At 31.2% G+C, this 23,454-nt stretch overlaps 2 protein-coding genes across 3 annotated transcripts in view; both read right to left on the bottom strand.

The window, feature by feature from the left end:
• LOC102609987 (40S ribosomal protein S7) overlaps positions 1-23,454 on the bottom strand; it is a 73,683-nt gene that overhangs the window by 38,014 nt on the left and 12,215 nt on the right. The gene's annotated exons all lie outside the window — the stretch shown is intronic.
• LOC102612988 (ribulose bisphosphate carboxylase small subunit, chloroplastic) lies at positions 9,320-10,556 on the bottom strand. Its single transcript, XM_006482191.4, has 3 exons — positions 10,288-10,556; positions 10,033-10,167; positions 9,320-9,767 (listed from the first exon to the last, which is right to left on the bottom strand). The coding sequence occupies exons 1-3, from the start codon at positions 10,468-10,470 to the stop codon at positions 9,537-9,539; spliced, it is 549 nt and encodes a 182-aa protein (XP_006482254.1). The 5' UTR covers positions 10,471-10,556; the 3' UTR covers positions 9,320-9,536.

Here is a 23,454-nt window from a genome sequence, read left to right on the forward strand (position 1 = left end):
GCGGGGCATGCATGCATGCATGAATAGGTTTGGGGTCATTTTATGTGATTTTTCTATTCGAGCGTTGGCCGCCTGAATGATTAGTCAAGTGAATCAAATTTGAATTGGTCTCTCTTTGACGAGAACCAGTCGGTCATCTACTAATATACTTTATGAATAATATATTTTATGTTATTTTTCCTAAAGGTTTTGGAGACTCGCAATTATGTGGACTTCCATGATATGTTCACAAATGCTTAGCTGAGCAAATATACAAAAACTATGTACCGTAGGGCAACGTGATTTGGTCAATTCCGCTGTGGCTGGGACCCCTCGAGATGAAGCTAAACAATCATCTTTTCATTGTTTTGTTTATTCTCTTCTCTGTTGTGGTTCCGTGTGTGACCAGATTAAGTGTATCATTGCCATTGGGATATTTTGCTTCGTGCAAATTCAACTAATGCCTGATTTTTTACGAAAAAATTTCGGTGTTTCCTATCCCCGGAGTTTAAATTTCTGTAATTTGGGCTTGGGACAGAGGCCCTTGGTTCCCATTAGGCCGCGGCTCTATTTCTTGGGCTTTTAATAATCTAAATACTGAGTTTGTGTTGGGGCCGGGCGAGACACTAATTAAAAAAAGTTTTCCCACTTTTTATCTCATGTTTTCATAATAAACAATAAAAAATAAAAGTGAAAACGATAATACAAGCCATTCAGAATGCCATGAATTTTAAGTAAGTATCCTCCAAAAAGGAAAAGCAAGTGCGTGGAAATGGCAACGTGAATGTGCTGATGCCACCGTATTCGTGTAATGTTTCCAAAAGAATCATTTCACAGTCAAAGAAGAAGACAACGACGAAATGCTTGTCCTGTTTCTATGTAGTTGATGAAACACGCTCGCTGCTGAGATAAGTCATCTAACTACTTGTTCACTTAATTTGTTCTTTGAATCTTCCTAAATTAAATAAATATTTTAATTAAAAATTTGATAAAAGTTCTTTTTAAACGGTATAAAATTATTATTTTAAACTATAAACTTGTAATTTTCGCTATAGATTAATGGGATGTATTACCAAGTTAATAAAGATACATTTTTTTTATTAAAAACAATTATATAAATTTTAAATAATTTGAAAAAAAAAAACTTATATTTATACAAAATTGATGCATAAGTATCATATTTTTGTTTTATGTAAATCATGTTTAAGTTTATAAATTATAAGGACAGAGTTTACTTAGATAATTTCATTCATTTAGAACAGAATGCCTTTAATTTTTAACTTCCGGTCATTGTTGTTTTACCAATCAAAATTAATCTTGTCAAATTTTTAATTACGATACCAAAATTTGCAGTGTAATATTAAGAAAAAGAAAAACACATGCAATTAGCACACGTATTATATGAGATTGATTTTTAACCTTCTTTCATTGTTGTTTTACTGATCAAATTTAGTCTTGTCATATTTTTAATTAGAATACCAAATTTTGTAATGTGATATTGAGAAAAAGAAAAACACATGCAATTTTGCACACACATGACCGCATAGATTATATATTGGGTACTAACTTTACATCTTGTCAGAATATCATCATCTTAATTATCTAAGAAAACATATATAAATTTCTTTAGATCATGTTTGTCCACAATAACAATAAAGTAGATAAGGTTGAAAACATCTCACATCAGTAGCTAGATTTCTTCACAATTTATTTAGAACAGAATGCCTTTGATTTTTTAACCTTCTTCCATTGTTGTTTTACTTAGCTTATAAAAATTAGTCTTGCATATTTTTTTTAGTTATAATACCAAACTTTGTAATGTAATATTGAGAAAAGAGAAAAAACACATGCAATTGGTATACACATGACCACATAGATTAGATACGAGGTACTAACTCCGTAGGTAGTCAAAATATTATCATCTTAATTATCTAAGAAAAACATATATAGATTTCTTTGAATTCTGTTTGTTCATATATAGTAAAATAGAAAAGGTTTGAAAAATCTGACATCAGTACTTAGATTTCTTCACAATTTATTTAGAACAGAGTGCCTTTCATTTTTAACCTTCATTCATTGTTGTTTTACTTATCAAAATAAATCTTGTCAGATTTTTAATTTTATTACTAAAATTTGTAATGTAATATCAAGAAAAAGAAAAGCACATACAATTAGATTTCATTGGATTCTGTTTGTCGATAGTAAAGTAAATAAGGTTAAAAAATCTGACATTAGTCTCCAACAAAAAAACATGATTTCATTTTTCTTTCTGACACCAATTCACAAAATTAACATAAATCTCGAATTTTGGTGATGTAAGATCGAGTCATAAGAACTAAGAATAATAATAAGAAAAATTCTTTAAAAGACAATTGTTGAATTTATGAAAACCCATATATCATCAAACAGACGCAACAAATGATTAATTTCTTTGTACTGTTCAAATATAATATAAATTAGCTAAATATTTTGTAATAAAAAAAAATTAATGAATATTTCTAGTATCATAACAAACAAATTCATTAAAGAGGAAAAAACTCGTGCTCCATTATATACGTGGCGACTGCATGCAAGACCAACTTTGCAGCAAAACTACAAAACACTTTTCATCATCAAAAACGTTACAGAAGATGAAGAAAATTACAAAACGCTAAAAAAAGAAAGGAAAAAAAAAAATTCCACACAGAGTAGAAGAGAGAATAGATTCAAAATCGCAGGGCCACAAGACGAAAACTCCTGTCGGTCGTGGGACCCACAAGTCCACGTGTCCCGGCTGCATGGCCACGTATCCATAAAGTACGAAGAAACGCACGAAGTTAGTTTCTTCTCTCCCAAATTTTCCACTTAAAATATCGACTCAAATTCGCAAGTACGTATACCCCTCGATATCGAGTCAATTCAAACGCAAGTTCATGAAGAGTGCCATTTTCTCGTGAGATTCTTTTCTCGAGAAAATGATGATGAAAGCCTAACTGAAAGGGGAGAAAAAATAAATAATAATAAGTTGATAAAAAGACACATGCGTTTGTACATAAATAGGCACTGTACTTCACTTGTCACCCATCAACAAAATCTTCGGCTGCACAGAAAACCCAGTTGCGCTTTCTCTCAACAAAATGAAAATGGCGAAGGTGAGCCCTGTTTTTGAAGGCAAGATAAGCGGAGGAGGGGAAGAAGATGAAGAAAAAGAAGCCGGGCGGTCGAGGATGGCCAGGGAAAACGCGAAAGCCAGGATACGTAACATTAGAAGAGTGAGTGTCAGAGCTCGGCGTCCTTATCAAAGAAGGATGATGACAAGATCAATGGCTGCGATGAGTTCTTCTTCATCATCATCACCACCACCATCACCACTCGACACTATCAAAGAGGACGAGCAGGAAGAGGAGGATCATCAAGAAATGAACAATAACAGTAAGGGTAAGGAGGAGGTGGTTGAACTTAATGAAAAGGAGAAACAAGAAGTGATTGTAAGTGATGAAAAGGAGAGGGAGAAGGAGAAACAAGACGTGATTGTAACTGATGAAAAGGAGAGGGAGAAGGAGAAACAAGACGTGATTGTAAATGATTCAAAGGAGAGGGAGAAGGAGAAACAAGACGTGATTGTAAATGATGAAAAGAAGAGAGAGAAGGAGAAACAAGAAGTTATTGTAATTGATGAAAATGAGAGGGAGAATGAGAAACACGAAGTGATTGTAATTGATGTTGATGAGGTAGAGGATAAGCCTCAGGCTGAGGCGGAGGTGCCAGCGGCGGCTGGTGATGGTGGTGTGAGGGAGAAGTACTATTGTTGGCCAAATGGGTGGTATGATGGGCTAGATGAGTGGCCGATGACGTGGAGCTATGAGGAGGAGTGGCTTTGGTCGGGGAGGGGATTAGGGTTTGGGCTGACTAATCCTCAGTGGGAGTACATTGACGGAGTGGGTTGGATTGATAAGAGACCCTGAGTCTGAGTGGTTAAATGAAACCGGAGGTGCGTTCATGTTCAATTGTGTCCCCTATATATAGAAGAGAATCTCTGTCTTTATTAATATGTCAGTATGATGTTTTGAGTATATATGTAACTAAACATATGTAGCTAGCAAGCTAGTGTATCAGTGCATGTAGTTGGGTTATAAATAGTGTTTTGTTGTGTCGAAATGTGAATTTAGATATGCTTTAATTAGTAATTATATAATTAACTAGCACATTCAATCTCTTTGCTGTTGACATATAAGGGGACATTGATTACAGCATATACATATACACAGGCTAAATCCAACATATATTAATCTCTCGCAGCAACCTTCAAATATGAGATTGAAATGGGGTTTTGAATTATATTTTGGTCAGTGATTGCGTGAAATGTCGATAATTCAATGGAAAAACATGTTAATGGGCATGTACGTCAACTAATTAATGAGGGTAATGACATAGGAACCATGATCTTCTATCTTAATATTATTAGATAAGATTGTAAAAATAGTTAAAATACGTTAATCATAAATTGTTATAAATGCACAAAATCATATATGATGTTTCGAAGTTTGTAGGAGAGTATATTCATTTATATAGCGGCTCTAAAGTCAAAACATTTTACATTAGATTTGATTGTTTGGCAGCCTAACATATATATTTAGATTTGGATTCCTTGCTTTAAACTTGAAACCACTGTATCATTATCCCCTAATAATTTGATAGCTTACATATATGCACAAAATCATATATGTGTAGTAGCCGAGCATTTTATTTGATAGCTTTTAGTTATCCTATAAGCTGATACATACAATTGTACATAGTGTATATGGATCAATTTATTAGACAAATAATTAACGAAAGAATACCGTTAAATATTACTTTCTATATGCCTTTTAAGTAACTGAAAAATCAAAACAAAAGAATTTCAATAACTGTTTTTAGTGATTTTCTTTAGTTAAAAAAATGACCGAGCATGGGAAATTTTTTTTAATTACAATAAAATTTTTTTATCAAAGAGAATACCTAACTGTTTTTAACTATAGTAAGAAAAAAAAAATACTTCCAAGATCATGGGACAAAGGATGAGATCTCGATAAATTTGTGCGTATATATCAGTATATGGAACGTCATTCATTCATACAACCAAGCATTTCATTTTTTCATATAGATGAGAATTCCTGTATTCTTGTATTAATTTATCACGAGAAACTTTTTTTTTTTCAATTTGGATAAGACAAATTAAGATGCGTAATTAAGCGTTGACTTAAATTGGTAACAAATTAATTTTCAATGAACTTATAAAAATAATTCACAAGTGTAGTCTAAGCCTCTAATTACTTGACATAACCTACATCCGTATGAATGATTTTTTGCCAAATTCCCGTGAGCAATTCGGCATTTGGATGCTAGGTCAATGTGGTCCTGAACAAGAAATGCCTTAATGTTATAGTTAAATGGTAAGAAGTATTAATTTTGTAGCTTGTTTAAGGAGTTGGAATATTGGCACACCTCTAACATTCTCTTCAAACCCCCTTTATGCATATATATATTCTTTTTAATTCATAAAATAACCTTCATTTGCTGTACTTTCTTAATAAACCATGTGTTAGTAGTTTGAAAAAAAATATTATTAGGCTCTCTCTCTCTCTCTCTCCTCTCTCCCATTTCAAACCATTTTTAATTTCTTCTTTGTTACATCATTCATGAATTTTTAATTTTTATTCCCATCTCTCTTTATTTTCTTAGCATGTAACAACTGGAGTGTACATATAAAGATAAATAATGCATATATGAAAGAAAAAACTTCGCATAAGTAAACAAACTTCACAAAATTATTTTTTCTACAAAAATTTAGTTTATATTTAGATCAAATCCTTATTCCATGACAATTCACTGTTCAAACTTTGTAGATTTAATGAGTTTATAATAGATAAAAAGGTAAAGAAAATATAGTTAGGTTTAATTAGATAAATTTTATTTTTAATGTAATTTAAAATATAAAGGATAAATTTGTAAATTCAAAGCAAGAGGGGTTTCAAAAGAGATATGGAGGGGTGCCAATAGCGTAACTCTTGTTAAAGTTCTGAAGTGCGCGATTTTGAATATTCTAAGCTTGCATTTGTAATATGAGCTTTCATATATATATATATATATATATATATATATATATATATATATGTTGATAGAAATTATTTGAATGGCGGTTATGACTGTAATATGAACAAAAACTGTTATACACAGCCGCAAACCACTAACATATTGCAAGGAATATATGTGTGTGATAGTATAAATAAAACAAACATAGGATCGAATATACGTACATTAGTGTTTCTGTAAGCTAAGAAATAATAAAAGAAATTGCCTCACGGCTTTATAAAATGTTATAATTTTCTTATTGTCAAAATACTTAAATAGACAGATAGACGCTCATAACCCCTTGATTGGATTCCCTTAACTTTAAAGCAATTTATCCACTCATACAAGATAAAAGCAAATTCTAAATTGAAAAGCGTTACCATTACAACCCGGCTTTCCATTCTACTGTGACAAGGATTACTCCTTGTTTTCCTAATTATTTTCTCTTCTGCATTAATTTATGATTTCCTTTAAGACTACTTATATATAAAATTGTAATGTCATCGAGGCAAAGCTATTTCTCAAGCAATCAATCGATAAAACTTTCAGGCTTTGGCAAATTTGAAGGTCGATCCCCTCGCTCGAAGTGATCAAAGGATATAGTTTAGTGGAATTTGACGTGGCACCCCCTGCTTTCCTCATCGTCAGCTGCTGGTGGCCTTGACAGAATCAGACATCACTTAAGGGCCCCTGCGTGGTTTTGATATAGTTAGAGATAGAGAAACTGGAAAGTCCAGGGGCTATGCGTTCTGTGTTTACCAACATCTTTCAGTTTCAGTGATTGCATGCGCTACCCTGAATGGGATAAAATTGGGAGATAAGGCTCTCACTGTTAGACGGGCAAATCTAGATTGCCTCGGGGAGGAGGGGCGAAAAATGTTAAAGAAGGTGAGGATGATAGAATGGTCTACAAGGTAGGGTCGATACAATTCTCCGAATTCTAATTGAAAGGCCCATTCAAGTCGAGATTCAATATAAAATTTTATCCCAAATTTAAAATCTAGATTGAGATTCGGAACTCAATTTTATTTGGATTTACTGTTCAGGACATTTGAAATCCTGATTGGGATCCTAAATATTTTCAAATCAGGGCCTTTAGAAGCATCTGACAAGTTGGTTTGATCAAGTATATAATTTAATTTATTATTTTAAAATCAGGGTCTTTAGAAGCATATGATAAATAGATTTGATTAAATAAATAATCTAATATGTCGGTCATATGAATATGACAAGTCCATTTAATAAACATGAAGCATATGACACATCGATCATAAGTGTATGGCATGTTGTTTATTACAGAATCTACTGTGTACGACAATAAACTCACATCATCCAAGACATTCAGGGATCATAATATATTTTTTATCTTGATTTACTGTTCACAACAATATTTATGATTTTTTTTTTATTCCATTTGATGTCTCTATTAGCATTAGGATTTTGTTTTAGGATTTTATTTTATTTTGTTAATGTTTTTGTTTGGATTTTAATTTACGATTTCAATTATTATTTGGTATTTCCCTTGTAACCCTATTAATAGCGATGTCCTTGGACTTTCAAATTCAAATTTAAAAAAAAAAAAAAGGATGATGCCATATATCAGAAGGTATTGTTTAATTGGGGATTATTCCATTATTACTAGAAAATGCTGATGGCCGAGTGTAAACTTCTTGAAAATGACAAGAACTCGTTTGTAAAACACAACCCTCAAGTTTGGATTGGGATGGGAGTTAGGAGATGCTAAAGTCAATTTCATACAAAATTGAAAATTTCAATAAATTACAGAGAAACTTATCAAATTTTGAAAAACCTTAAAAGCGATGTTTGTTTGAATATGACCATTTAGCTTATTTTGTCACCGATTTTTTTTCAGACATATTTCTTTTATTAAATAATACCTAAAAATAAATTAATTACAGAGAACTTAAATATCACAAACCGCCAAACTTGCTCTTTCTATCCTAAATATTGTTACGGACTGTTAACCAATTTCTTGCACTATACATAATAGATGTCTTGTTTAAATTCTTTGACCAGATATTTAACGAAGATGGATGAGAGGAGAGAGAAAGCGTGTATTAATGATAAAAAGTAAAAAGATTAATGTCATTTAATTTATTAAATCCTCACCGTTGATATGTTTTAAATCTAAAGGCTTAAAATTAATATAAAATTAAGTATAATTTTAGAGGGACGGACTTACCACTTGAGCTTGACTCCTACGTGTCAGTTTAATGACCTTTTGATATCCTTTCATTTCAATCTAATGGTCTGTTTACAACAAGAAAAACTAACATCAAGGAGTTGCTTTCGTCTCTCTTACACTGTCGCCAAAGACTTCATTCGTTGACGGGAAGGCGAAGCAAAATGTTCTGAATCAAGAGAGGGTGTGTGAAACATTTCAAGCATCGGAGATAATTTATAATCAATGCAGTAAGAGAGACTAAAGAAAGCATACAGTTCTTCTTATCACCAACTTTATCTCGTTAAAGGGATGTCCACAAGTGTAGCTATCGAAGATTCATCACTGACCTATGGGCACACTTTTTGAAGATTGTTTAGATAAAACATGATCCACTAAACTTTGGGCTGATAAATGATGAAAAACAAGTAAGCCACTGACAGGACAAACTTAATTATCTTTATGATATGTAGATTTGAGTTCTTGGTCCAATTTAAATCAACTAAAGTAGCATGTACAGTGAAGTGGCTCAGGCTGTTAATTAAAAAACTAATCTTAGTTTTTGGAGTGAGACTAATCCTCAATTTAATATGTTTACTTAATTATAAGCTGGGATGTCAGAATTATGATCTGGGTTTGAATTCTGAGAGTAAATTGACGCAATAGAAAGTGAATGTACCGTGCCTTCATTGGCCGAAGATTTTGAATTCTTCAAAGAATCAGATGTTCTTTTTGTTTATAATTGGACATTTTGCAGGTCATGACACGAGGTAACACACTGAAAATTGCAGAGCATTTTCATCATCTTCATGAATAATACGTTTGGCTATCCAAATTAAAGCGATCGATTCTCCAAGGAGCTTGGAATCCGGCACAGGTTTTGAGGGTTCATTTGTATTTATTATTTATAATTTGATTGTTCTTCAATTGGGTGCTCAATACCTACAGCTCCACAACAGAGAAATTATGACCAACGAATGATAGAGATGATTGGCAAGAATCATAAAACTACTCTTTTAATTCCAGTAATTCTCACTCATTAAACTGAACATCCGAGACCCAGATTAATGAAACTGAAAACAAAGGATTCAATTATTAAAATATATATAAAAAAAAAAAGCCAAAGTCGGGGAGAAAACCAAAAAAGTTTGAGCAGCAGCAACAGCAGCCTAAGTACAAATTAAACGCAAACCGAACCCCCATTGATCGAATGATCATTATGGGGGTTACACATAATAATAATCAACAATATTGCATGGGTGGTTACACAAATTTAATTGGGAACCTAGACGCCTGGTGGCTTGGCAGCAAGGAAACTGATGCACTGCACTTGACGCTTGTTGTCAAATCCGATAATTCGGACGAATGAATGTGGGTATTCCTTCTGGACCTCCCCAACCTCCTTCAAAACCTGGGTTGCATCTGTGCACCCATACATGGGCAGCTTCCACATTGTCCAGTAGCGTCCATCGTAGTATCCTGGTGAGCTGTGGTGCTCACGGTACACCCATCCTTTCTGCAGTCACGCCACCCAAAAGAAAAAACAAAAAAAAAAAAATCAAATATCACCACCCATTTGCCTGATAAAATCCGCTTAACCCAAAAGCTTAGATTTTAAGTAAGCAATTGTTAATGCAGGTTTTGATATTGAATGGATATCTCTGACCAATAGATTCATGACATGTGTAATTTTTCTCCTAAAGCACATAGATAAGGTTCCGTCAAAATAATAGTATATATTAAGAGAGACAGAGAGAGAGAGAGAGAGAGAGAGAAATGACCTCCAACTCGAATTCCAAGCAGGGAATCCAGCCGGAGCGGAGAAGGTAACTGATTTCCTTGAGCAAAGCTTCATCGGACAGTGGCGGGAGGTATGAGAGAGTCTCGAACTTCTTCAAGCCAGTTGGTGGCCACACCTGTAACATACAAGCTCACAAGAAAATTAATTAAAAACATAATTGAGAGCTAAAAGAAGAAAGCCGTCAATTTAAAGAAGCAAAAGAAGAAATGAATTCTTGTATGATTATGATGATGACCTTCATGCATTGGACTCTTCCGCCGTTGCTTGCAATGGAAGTAATGTCATTGTTGGTCTTCTTGGTTGCTGGGAAAGCAGAAGAAGACTTGAGGCCGGTGAAGGGGGCGACCATGCTGGCCTGAGCAAGGCTGGCGCGGTTCGCGGTGGCAACGGTGGTCGATGAGATCATTGAGGAAGCCATTGGTACTTGCTCCTTCTTCTAGCTTTGCAAGTTCTTTTACTTAATAGGAGGATGCTCAGTGGCCAGTTGGTTTATATAATGATACAGTCAGGCTATCTCATATCTTATGGACAGAAATTTCTGAACCAGATTTCGGATTAATTCGGAACGTTGGATTCGCCAAGCGATGACATCGCATCATAATGACCACATAGGGGAAACAAAAATTTTTGAATGTTAGCCTTATCATTAAGCACCACAATGACAGTGCCACGTGGACAAGGTCCATTATCTTATCCCATCCAATGGAGTACGTGAATGTGTGATGATCGTTCGTTGGCTTCATTTTTTCTCCTTGTCAGTCTTTCTTTTGTATGATTTTGTGCCCTCCATTCCTCTCCTCTATTCAAAGCCTTTCAAAAAAATCTGAACGTTCAGTCATGGGGAAACTTTATGGCCGTTCCTTCTTCATTTTTTAATTCAAAAAATAATTAATAAAGGGTAAGGTAAATGAATCAAGTTAATTGGTACATAAGAGATGGTAGTGGGTGGATAAGGGTAAGATCTATCGTGCTCTAAATTTAGATTTATGATTAAAAAAAGGCAAATGTTAAGTTACAATAATTGTAACATACATCTTTCATGTGAACCACATAAATTGTGGGTCCTACAATTTTGTGTGGTTCACATGAGAGATGTATGGTACAATTATTGTAACTTAGAGGCTCTAAAAAAATATAGATTTGTATCTACTCCAAATTTACATGGATATGTATTTTTTATTCTATATCCAAATCTATAATAATAATAATAATAATAATAAAGTTTCTAAACCTACTTCATATCTATCATGAATTTATCAACTTGAAATTTTCAGCAAGTTAAATAATTTTTTTGATAGATTATATAAAAGAAAATGCACAAACTTCATCTTTAATAAACTGTAAAACCCAAAAAAGAAAAGTAAAAGATTAACAAAGTTTTTTTTAAAAAAATAATAATAAAGATTATAACTATAAATATTGTAACTTATAAGTGTGACTTTGATGATAACAAAATTTTGAGCAAAAAAACAAAGATTGTAACCATGAATATTGTAACTTACCAGTGTGGCATTGATTTTAATAAGTGAAGTATAAAAGTTTGTGTTGATTGTCAAAATAGTAAATCATAGATAGCTAAATATTTTTAGAATAAAACGACAATTAAAAGGCCCACTAATTTTAATATGGATCTGGATCCAAAATCTTAAGTCCATACCTCTTCCAAACTCATCTTGGTTCCAGAATTCACTTCAAATCTGTTTTAGACCAATCCATTTAGATTTGGATAACGTGGACCATGGATCAGACCAGTCCAATTGCCATTTAGATGCCTTTTTTTTTTTTTTTTGGGGAATATTTAGATGCATTTAAATTACATTTATTAGGCCAACTGGTAGGGCTAAAGTAAGGAATGTATTCGATAGGAGCTATAAAATCGACATTATCAGCAAATAATAACAGATCATGACTTCCGCCGTTAGATTTAAGTATGGTGGCAAAATAACCCAGTGTGACATTCTTCTATAACCAATAATTTTACAAGTTAGAAATATTTTTCCTTCAATTGATGAATACATCACATTTTTTTCGAACAAATAATTTTAGAAAAAGTACTAACTTGTGAAATAATGTAGTAGCTATTGTCATATGATTTATTGCTCAACTTTTATTGAAATATATTTTAATCTACCTCCATATTTAATGAAATATTAATCCCCTTGAATTGGCTTGCAAATCTTATAATAACTGCTTAACTCAAAAATCAATTGAATTTTGACAAGCCGATTTAAATCATTTGGAATGATGCATAGTATGATCACTGACGTCCACTCTCTAATTTTGGTGGGAAGATATTTAAATCTCCTAATATAATTACAAATGAGGGTAGACTTCTTCTTCTTAAAAAGTACCACAAATAATTAATGCATGTATGCTATGTGTAGGTTAACTAGCAATTACATGGTGGTGATCGTGCGCACATACGTAGTCACCGCCTATCCGGATGTTTAATTGAGGTTTATTAGAAAACAATAAACAGATATAATAGGCTGTTGATTTAGCCGCATCGTCCGAATTAACTTTCAGTTTTTCATTAAATCTATCTTTTAATTATTTTAACAAATTCCATTAGCAACCTTAACCATACCACTAACAGACTTAAATCATCAAAACAAAAAGACTTTTCATACAAGTGTGTGTGTGTGTGTGGTTTTAACATTTTTTTTTTTTTTAACCACTGCTAGCTGAGCTTTGCAAAACTAACATATAAGTTGAATCTTTACAGCTAAAATGATAACAACATCTTAACAAACCTAAATAACTTCATAACCAATACTGCGCAGGATATATATATTGCACCCAAATTCGCATAACAAAAACTCGTATCCATTAGCTGTTAAAGATAAACATAATACATGGCTTACAATATCGCAAGTGCTTTTAATAAACTGCTTGTATGGTGCTTAATTGTTGTAGCTTTGAGCAATGGGATCCGAGAAGCAGAAGCCATATTTGAAGCCTTCGGAGGATGTAAAAGATATTGTCATGATGATCTGCATGTGAGTTCTTACGATTGCTTCTTCTTCTGCATTTATCGTTGCACACCTTCAATCGGAGGCGGCTGCGATGATTACGATACCTCTGGTGGTATGAATGCTTTTTCATGGATTCCTTCAAAATTTCCTGAAACTTTGAATTTTTTTTTTTTTTTTTTGAGTCACTTTAGAATTGGGCTAATAAGCGTCTAGTTCAGCACTTTCTTTTAAGATAAGCAATGGAATAATAATAATAATATGATGACGTATTTTGTAAATAATTTCACATTCTTACCTTTTCTTCCAAGAATTGGGTGGCACCATCCAAACAAAACTGTTGAAATAATAGCTAAATTGTTGATTCATTTGGTGGAGATGTAATGGTACACACTAATTTTAGACTTAATTCATATGGGGGCGGACGTGCATTAGTTTAACATTTATTTGTTGTTTTATTAAAAATTAGGAACTCATATGTTATCAATTAATCCTTTTTATAAAAAAAAATTATTATTACTATTAACTATTATCACGAGTACACTCAATTCACGTCCATATCGTTTCTTGTTCTAGCAGCACATGCAACAGGAGTCGAAGATATAAGTCCGTCCATCTCGGAAAACAAGTTAGGTGCAATTGCTCGTCCGGCATCGTTCTTAACGAGGTCTCGCAAAATCAAATCTTAAGTCAACTAATTAAAGCTTTCCTTTGATTATATATATATATATATAGCAGCTAATTAGTTAAGGATAAATATTCAACAATAATTCTTTATTCGTTTCTCGTATATAGCAACTTTTACAGCCTGAAATGGGTGGAATTATTGAATTTGTTTAAACTGAGTTCTTTCTAGCATGCATGTTTAATTTTATTTCGTGGTAGCTAGAAGATGCATGTAGGTATTGTTGTTTGTAGACTTGAAAGACTTTGATGACTTGAAATCAAATTAAAGATGTAAGGCCTAGGTAGGGGTGGGCATAAACCCACAACCCATGGGTTTATCCAAACTCAAACCAAATTAAATGGTTTGGGTTGGGTAAATCAAGAAAATGGGTTAGATGTGAGTTTTATGTAGAAAACCATTTCATTATGATTTGAGTATGGTTTATCCATGGGTTATGGACAAAACCCCAACACTCAAATTTTTCAAATAAAATAAATGAAAACAAAATAAATGAACACAAATAAGTGAAAGACCACCATTAATTTTTTACGGCATGATCAATTGTCAACAGTTAGAAAATGAAAATAACAGTAAAAATAAATTTAAATTAAATAAATATTGTTGTAAATAACATAATTTTTTTTTCTTATTTATAAAAATAATTCCTCCAACATGGAAGGATCATCATAGAAAGAGCAGGAGACTCTACTAAGAAGAAATTTATTATTTATCTTATAATAAATTTTTATTTGTCATTCAAGTTTTCTTATAATAATTTTTTTATCATTTGACTAATAATTTTCTTATATATTTATTATAAGAAAATTTTCACAAAATAAATAAGTATAAAAAAATTTTATTATTAATTTTTTTGTTCATATCAAAACATATATTTCTTATTTTTAATGCTTTATTTTTTATTTAATTTCTATTCATGTGATTTATTTAATTTAGAATAAATATAAATAAAAGAGTAGTTGAAAATAAGAGTAATATTGTAAACTTATACTATTATGGGGGTTTTTGGCCATTATAAAAGCAGAATGGGGAAAAATAATATATGTTGATTACTGTAGGGGGAAACTGGCAATCTTCTTAAAATTAAACATATAAGTAGATAACATAACGCAAAACTACCAAAACGATAAATAAAAACAAATATTGCATAATTAAATAAATAACAAGTGGCAAAATTTATTATTAGATTGTTAATGTCAAGTTTGTGAAAGTTTATTATTAAAGTGTACGTTCTTATTTATTGAGAAATAATAATTTTTGTGATTAAACTTTATTTTGATTTTCTAGTATTCTTTAATTTAAGGATTAAGTTATTGTAAAATTTATAATTTTTATCCACTATATTTTTTATATTTTAATTTCAATTTAATAATTAATAAAAATTAATAATTATTATAATTTTGATATAATTAAATTTTATTTAAATAAAAATTATTTTGATAATAAAATTCAAACAAAACCCAAATGATTTGGTTTGATTTGGGTTAAAAATATGTGGGTTGATTTGGGTTGGATTCAAATTTTTATGGTTTAGTTTGGGTTGACTTAAAACCCAACCCAAACCAACCCATGCCCACCCCTAGGCCTAGGGAATATGGAACAATGCACCTCGGAAATGAGAGCTAAACAAGTGCCCAAGAGGCCGAGACAAAGGCATCATCTCAATAAAATTGTAAGTTTGTTAAAGATTTTACAAATGCTTAATTATGTAGTTAGAAATTTTAATTTGAAGCCATGCACATACACACACAGTGGAGGATACATATTGAATTGTGTGTGTGTGTGTGAGTGTTAATTTATTTATTGGTTGCATTAACTTGTTTTCAAAACGGTATATTAACAATTAAAATAAAAAATACTCAATGTAATATTCATATAATCAAGATAATAGTTCTGTTCATGAATCTAATTGTTTAAATTTTTACTGTTTCGATTATATATGAAAGATCATATTAACTTTTCATTTTTAATTTCTTAACTTATATACTCTTGGAGCACAAGATAACATAATCTTGATAGAAGAGGTCATTATGTAGTTTGAATGTTCACGCTCTACAAGTACATGAAGTTGAGCTAGTTAATGAATTTGGGTTAGTTATTGATATATAACGTTTGCTCAAATTCATATCTTACAAGCCGTTTGATAAATTATAGTTATATAACAAGTTTGGTTCTCATATATCTACATGCTTCATCATGGTGTCACACATGGCATCCATTTTGACAAAATTAAAATATATTATATATCGAAGGAGGATTTAGATCATTGTTGAATTAAGCTTTGTGAGAACTTTTTTTAAAAAAAATAATATTGTAATTACTACTTGTTGAACAAAAATTAATATGTAAATTACATATATATCTTATACGAATACAAAAACACACGTTTGACAATAAATTATTGAAAACTTAATATAATTCAACTTAACACTACATCCAAATTCCATATTTCAGCTAATTTTATTTTAACTTTATCAATATTTCCAATACTTATTGGTCACAAAGTATAAAATTGAGCTTGGAAACTTGAACCGGATTCATATTTGCCGACATTTGAATTCAACTGGCTCAAAATACCATTTGACTCGAAACAATGTGTGATTTACTAGAACGAATAAAATATTAAATATCAAAAAATTATCTTAATCTATGGAAGCTGATGAGATGGGAACTATTTTTTTTCCTTCCCCCTACAAAGCATAAGATAAAACTGGGCAGGCAAGTGTACGTGGCGCCAGAAAGTCAAACCAAAGCATTGATTTGGTAATTGACAAAGTCAAATTGAAATTAAAATATAAAAAAGAAACTTTAGATTAGACACAGAAATTACAAAACAATGGGAAGGTAGGTAGCTCAAACAGAATTGGAAAATTATTGGCTTCCAAATTCTCAGAGAGCCGCCCATTTTCTAGATAACGATCATAGCAATTGGAGCCCCCCAATACTCCGGCTTTAAGGAAAAATGTGAGCCCGTCCACGCATCAGTTGGCGGTTCCCAGTTTTTTTTTTTCTTTCTTGCTCCAAAAAATATATATATAGTTTAATCCAAGGTCCAAAAATAAAACAAAAGTTCGATTTGACTATGGATGGCAATGGGGAGGAGAGGGGAGGGGACCAATCTCCCCGTATCCATCCCCGATATTTTGCGTATGTCCCCGTCCTCTCTCCGTTCCTGTCAGAATTACTTGAAAGAATCCTAATTCTCTCCCCGAATAATAACAGGGGATCCCCGAGAGTCCCCGATCCCCTTATAACTAATACGTTTTTTTATTTTCGATTTTGAGTTAATCATATTAAAATAAAAAATTCAAATAAAAGTAAAGTTCGAAATATATCTTATATTAATATCCATTACAAAAGTCACATACATTAAATTAGTAAGTAACGCAGCATGCAAGGGATACAAACTTCTTTTACAAACTATCATGAATAAATTAATAGTTTAATACAAAATTGTTACAAATAAAATTAAATTTAGATTCAAAATTAACTTTTTCAATGGTGGCATTGACACTTTATAAATGTGGACTATTCCCTTTACAACACAATAGTTAAATCGGAGCAAATCAAGAGCAAATATTATATTAGATTAGATTAAATATTAAAATTGTGATTCGCTATGGGCAATTATAACATATAAAAATAAATAAATAATAGATTTAAGTTTAAAATATTTAAATAATATTAAAATTAAAAAATATTTAAATAATATTAAAATTAAAAAATTTTGAGCTAATAGAATCTACTCGGTCTTTTTAATGTCCTAAATAAAAATTTAGGACTTTAATTAGTTAATTAGGCCTAAAAATTTAATAATATAAATATTTTGATATTTTTTTATTTTTACCAATATTTATAATTTATAATTTATTATTTATTTACTAGTAATTTTAAAAAATTAAAATGGGGAAATGGGTAGGGGATGGGGATTCCACCTCATCCTCGTCCCCTCCTCGAATAAGAAATTGGGTAAAAAAATTTTCCCATCCCTTCCCCGAATAAAAAATTAGGTATGAAATTAACCTCATACCTTCTCCGAATGGGGAAAATCTCCGAGGGTACCCGTTCCTGTGAGGATTTTTACCATCCCTAGATTTGACCGACGGACTCGATTGATTTTTGAGGATACAAAGATAGGCTCGATTGATTTATGCGATCAACTAAGTTAATATAATTACATATATTGCTTTATACATGCGGATGTATATGATCATTTCAAATTAAGTGATAATTATTATACACGACTTATTATGTCGTTGGAATCTGGATATTATACAAGAAAAATGTTCTCTGTCGATACTTCTTCTAATTAATTAATTTATTCGGTCTTGTTAATTAGACTTGGCTTCGAATAAAAATATTTCTTTCTAGTTATTCCATAAAGCAAAGTTCACATGTAATACAAGTTCGTTGTCCTTTGTATATCGCCTAAGTCGAGAATATAACAATAAAAATAGGGAAAATGATTGATACACCCTGAATATTTATAGAAAAGGATACAAAATTCCCTAACATTTAAAAAAAAAGACATTTAAACTTTAATTTATTAACAAATTCAGTTAATTTTAATAGAAAATTTATTTTTCAACTTATAATTACTATTATCTCCTTCTACCATACAAGTCAATGTATTAACGTTCCATTTTATCCATAAATTATTAATAAAATTGCGAGCATACCCTTATTCATAAGTGTTGGAATTTTGCTGTGGAAATTCCATTTAACATATTGTTTTTCCAATTGCTCATTCTTCTTTTTCTTCTTCTTCTTCATCAACAGGTGTTCATGCCGCTCTCCATCAACAGGTTTGCTTCTTCAATCTCGGTAATTTCTTCTTGCAAGAGAACTCAATCCCCCAATTTTAGTTCCAATCTGCAGCAATTAGAATTGTAAATAAATATATAGATTTGTTAACAAGAAATTAGAGGATCAACGGGAAAGCCAGTAACTGCCCCATTTGCGAGAATTCGAACCACTCTTGCAGCCTGCGTGAGTTACAAGCATCTCTAACTATTAAGCTTATTGTGCCTTTTTATTTTCTAAACTTACTTACGCTTGTTTTCTCATTGAAAACAATGCATTTTGTGATTTTTGGAGGAGGGCTTTTGAGTAAATTTATAGGTTATTATTAAGGAAATTTACCATATTAATCATTTAATTATTTAAACAAGCCAAATCTTTAACAATTAAGGTTTAAATGTCTTTTTTAAAACGTTGATAAGTTTTGTATCCCTTGTTGAACATGTGCATGCATGTAACAAATAATTCCATATGACTAGCATGTAATTTTTTACTTTTGACATAAAGTTGTTGAGTAAGTGAAAGATATAGTAAGTGGGGGCAAGCAACTTTTGATTTCGGCACTAAAGTAGAAAATGGGAGAAAATTTATATTATTTAACGCCCGTCACTCTTGATTTTTTGGGCATTACCTACTCTATAAATAGAGATTTCATTTGGCCTCTTCAATCATCTCATTTTCTCCAATTCAAGTGAAAGTGCCGAGAGTTGAGAGTATTGAGAGCTTTGAGCTCTAATTTTAATATTTTTTGAGAGTTTGAATGTATTAAAATTTTTAATTTTAAGATAAAATATTACCTTATTTATAACTCATTTTCACTAATAAAATATCAATCTTTTTCTGATCGAAATGTATATTAAAAAAAAAAAAAAATGCGCCCATAGAAACATGAACAAACCCGGAAACCGGACGCTAGTTTTGCCCAAAAGTACTTCCTCGAAACCGGGAGCAAATGAGAAAATGAAAAAGGGTAACCAAAGAAACGGTATCGTTTCCCAAATATAATATGTGGCGACTCTGACAATCTTCCCACGCGCTGTCTCTTAGCTTTTTTTCTCATGAATTTTTGGGAACTTCTTTTCTTTTCTCCTGTTTTGCATGTGTCCTACTGTCCTCTGTGTCTCGTCGTGCATGTCTTTCGTTTAATTGCTTTCCTGGTTTTTTTTTTTTTTAATAATTATTGGGAACGTTTGTTATTTTGTTTGTCCTTCGGCCTTTGCTTCAGATGAAGGGTAAAAACTAAAAGGGCATGGTATTGGTGTCTTGTGGTTGGGTGGGGGTTATGTGCAAAAGCTTGCTTTAGGCCTCAAAAAGGAGTGCTTTTTTAGTGTCTGTTCGCTCAAAATGCCAAAGGATGAATGCATATATTTATTCAAGCGGATATTATCAAATATTCATTAGAAGTTTATTAATATGTCAAATTATTATCAAGATCTTTTAATAATTATATTTTATCACTAAATATTTCGACTATTATTATTTTACTACTAAAGTTCTAACATTGTTAAAAAAACTGCTGAGATTATAACAGTATTTAAGGAATTTTCCAATTGAAATTATTTTCTTATTCTTCTAGTTCTTTTTACATATTTTATCTTTTTTTTTAGACATATGATTTATGAGCCTTTCTTTGTTTTGTTTATTTAAATTATTAGAATTTTATTATATTGAAATATTCACTAAATAGAATTCTAAGCTTTCTAACACTAATTGTAAAATTTTCAATTAAGAAAACAAAAAAAAGGCTCATAAATAAGATATCTTGAGAAAAAGACAATAATTTGAAAAAGAACTAGGAAAACAACTTTAGCTTAAAATTTCTTAAATACCTTATGACACACCAATAATTTATTGGTAATGTTAAGATTTTGGTAGTCAAATGATAACAATGGAAATATTAGATGGTAAAGTATCATTGTTGGAAAACTATTGTGCCGATATGTCAGGAAATTTTGGTAGGTAATTTGACGCAAGTTGTTTGTTGAGGTCACCAAACTAAACATCCAGTTCAAGAGGAGAGAAAATTTAAGAAAAAAAAAAAAACAGATTGAATATTTCTAGTATTTGATTAGTTATAAGAATCATAATATCATCATATTGTAGTATAAACATTAATTCTATAAAGCTCATTTTGTGTGATGTATAAAAAATGTTGGTAAATTAATTAAGATTTTTTTTTTAATTTGAGTGCCTTTTTTTATTTTATAGATTTATACGATAATCTAGAATAGGTTGATATCTCTTCTGACCAATATATTCAAAATTTGTCATGGCTTTTTTTTTTCACAAGATTAAATTTATCTGAATTATTTCTAAATAGTTTTGGTTTCTACACCCTTTCATTTGAAAAATTAGTGAACTATGAAGAAGAGAAATCTTAAATAATGAATATTTTAGCTGTTAACATTTTGACGAAGTGATGGGGAGTTAGTTCAACATGATTGAGGGTTGTTAAGTCCACTCGAGCTTATTTTTTTTTAATACAAATACACATGTGCAATCAATTAAAATGGATTTGATTGATTCTTTAAAATGTGAACCTAGATTGGCGGTTAAGGTTGTCAACCAAATGGCCCGAGCCTCAGCCTATTAAATTCTCCAACGAACAGTTGCTGGTATTTTAATTAATCAAATTAGCCACTTTACTAGATCATTATTAGATTCTTAATTTAAACAAATCAATTGATGTGGGCCATTTAAATCCAATCAGCTCCTTGATTATCTGAAGAATAATCTTGGGGGGGATGAATCTATGAACAAACAACATTAAAAATGTAGAAGGAAAGATAGAAGAATGTTATTATTTTACAATTGATTCCGCAAGTCGAGTCAAAGAAAAAAAGAACAATAAATTATGCACAGCACAGCATTATGATTGCAATGTTATATACTTATATGCCCCAGTAGAGGAAAGTTTCTAGGATTTTTACTTTTGTGCGAATTGCGATGATGGTTTTCCGAATTTTTAGTAGCCGCCCATGTTGTTTAACACAGGGTTAAAAGAAAATTAACATTTGCAAAAACAGCCTAGTAGAGTTACCATTCTTTCTTTTTCTTCGAAGTCACATGGCAAATCTTTAGTTGTCACCAATGAGTGGTGATGGTTGTATTTTTTTTTTGGGAAATTTTTAATCTGTCCCCAAATAAATTGACATTTTGCACCACGCGCACTAAAAAAATTGACGTGTCGCACCGCGCCTTCAATTCCGTTAATTTTTTTGTTATTTCTAACGGCTCCGTCTAACTTTTAATTGAATGACAAAAATGCCCCTCTATATAAAAAAAAATAAATTTTTAGCTCATTTAATTTTTTAAGGCTTTTTTTTTCAATTGCAATAAAAAAATTTCTTATTACATGTACATTGTCACCACTATTATTTTTCCTTTAATTTTTTAAGATTTTTATTTCAATTGCAATAAAAAAAATTTCTTGTTACATATACATTTGTCACCACTATTATTTTTCCTTTAATTTTTTTTAAGATTTTTATTTTAATTGCAATAAAAAAAGTTTCTTATTACATGTACATTGTCACCACTATTATTTTTCCTTTAATTTTTTAAAGATTTTTATTTCAATTGCAATAAAGAGAATTCCCATTAAAATTAATTTGAAGGATGAACTTTCAATTTTACCCATCCACCGTTAAACTTAACTGAGAAAATAACGGAATTAGGGGCGCGGTGCAACAAGTCAAATTTGTTGGAGATGCGGTGTAAAATGTCAATTTATTTGGGGGTAGGTTAAAAATTTCCTTTTTTTTTTGGATTTGAAATTTGTCCAAGAAATTAGGTTTGGTAATATAAATTTTCAATGATGATAATTAATGGATTAAAACGAAAATTATGTTGTTTTTGAAAAAAAAAATTGAAAATTGTACAATTAATTAGTACTTCATTGAATTTTGTGATACTTATGATAACCAATTGAATAAATTGAAGTTAAAAAGCGAATTAGTCCTTAATTCCCAAGAGCTAATTCAAAGAGCGTCACATTCACAATTTCCTAAACTTCGGTGGCCATATAAAAACCAGCGAACAAGCCGCAGGTTTTATCGAAAGGCAGTTTTAACAAAAACAGAACAGAAACGAAGGATTTAAAAGAAAAAAAAAAAAAAAAAACAAGTTTCCTAAAAACCTGGAGCTGTAAGAGGAACCAAACGGGAGAGCTGGCGTTTCCCAACATGACGTGGCAACTAATTTTTAGATTCCACTCTCTGACACTCTGAACGTGGTTGCCACGCGCTGCTCCTACATCCTGCATGGAGTTTTCCTTTTGGACGCTCTTGCATGCGCTTTTCGCCATCTTTCTCCCCATTCTCTTCCACGTGTCCCCGAAAGTTCTGAAGAATCAGAACTTTCTAGCCATACACTCTTGTCCTTTTCTTGTATGTATCATGTAGGTATGCGTCTCTCTCTTTTATTCTTTCAAATTTTCCTGATTCGTGATGTTTTCTCAATAAATAAATATTCGAAATTAGAGAAATTACTTCAAATAAATGAGAAATGTACACCACAAGATATTATTAGCAATAATTGAATTTCTATCTTTAAATTTAGAAAAAAAGATACGTGTGAGAATCGCCCAATCAAAAGGTAATTTTCGTAAATAGTCATGTAGATCGCTGAACTTGAATAATAAATTTTTTATTATTATAGAGATTTTAATATGATCCAACAAAGGTTTGGATGCTTCTATTGATTTTTATATTATGCTAATAAAAATGAAAACGGAGGAAGCAACAAAAAAAAAAAAAAGATGGCAATTGGCTGTCAAATTTGGTCTTATGCACAGCTCGTTCTACTCTCCTCTTGCAAATTCCAAAACCGTAAGCTGCTTGCATCGATATCCAAACTTCTTGATAGAATCGCTAAAATAATTATGCCAAGACATGTGACAAAATGAGATGATAATATCATAGTATAGAATGAATCAATGAAATGT

The sequence above is a fragment of the Citrus sinensis genome, chromosome 6, assembly GCF_022201045.2.
Source record: "Citrus sinensis cultivar Valencia sweet orange chromosome 6, DVS_A1.0, whole genome shotgun sequence".
NCBI classification, from domain to species: Eukaryota; Viridiplantae; Streptophyta; class Magnoliopsida; order Sapindales; family Rutaceae; genus Citrus; species Citrus sinensis.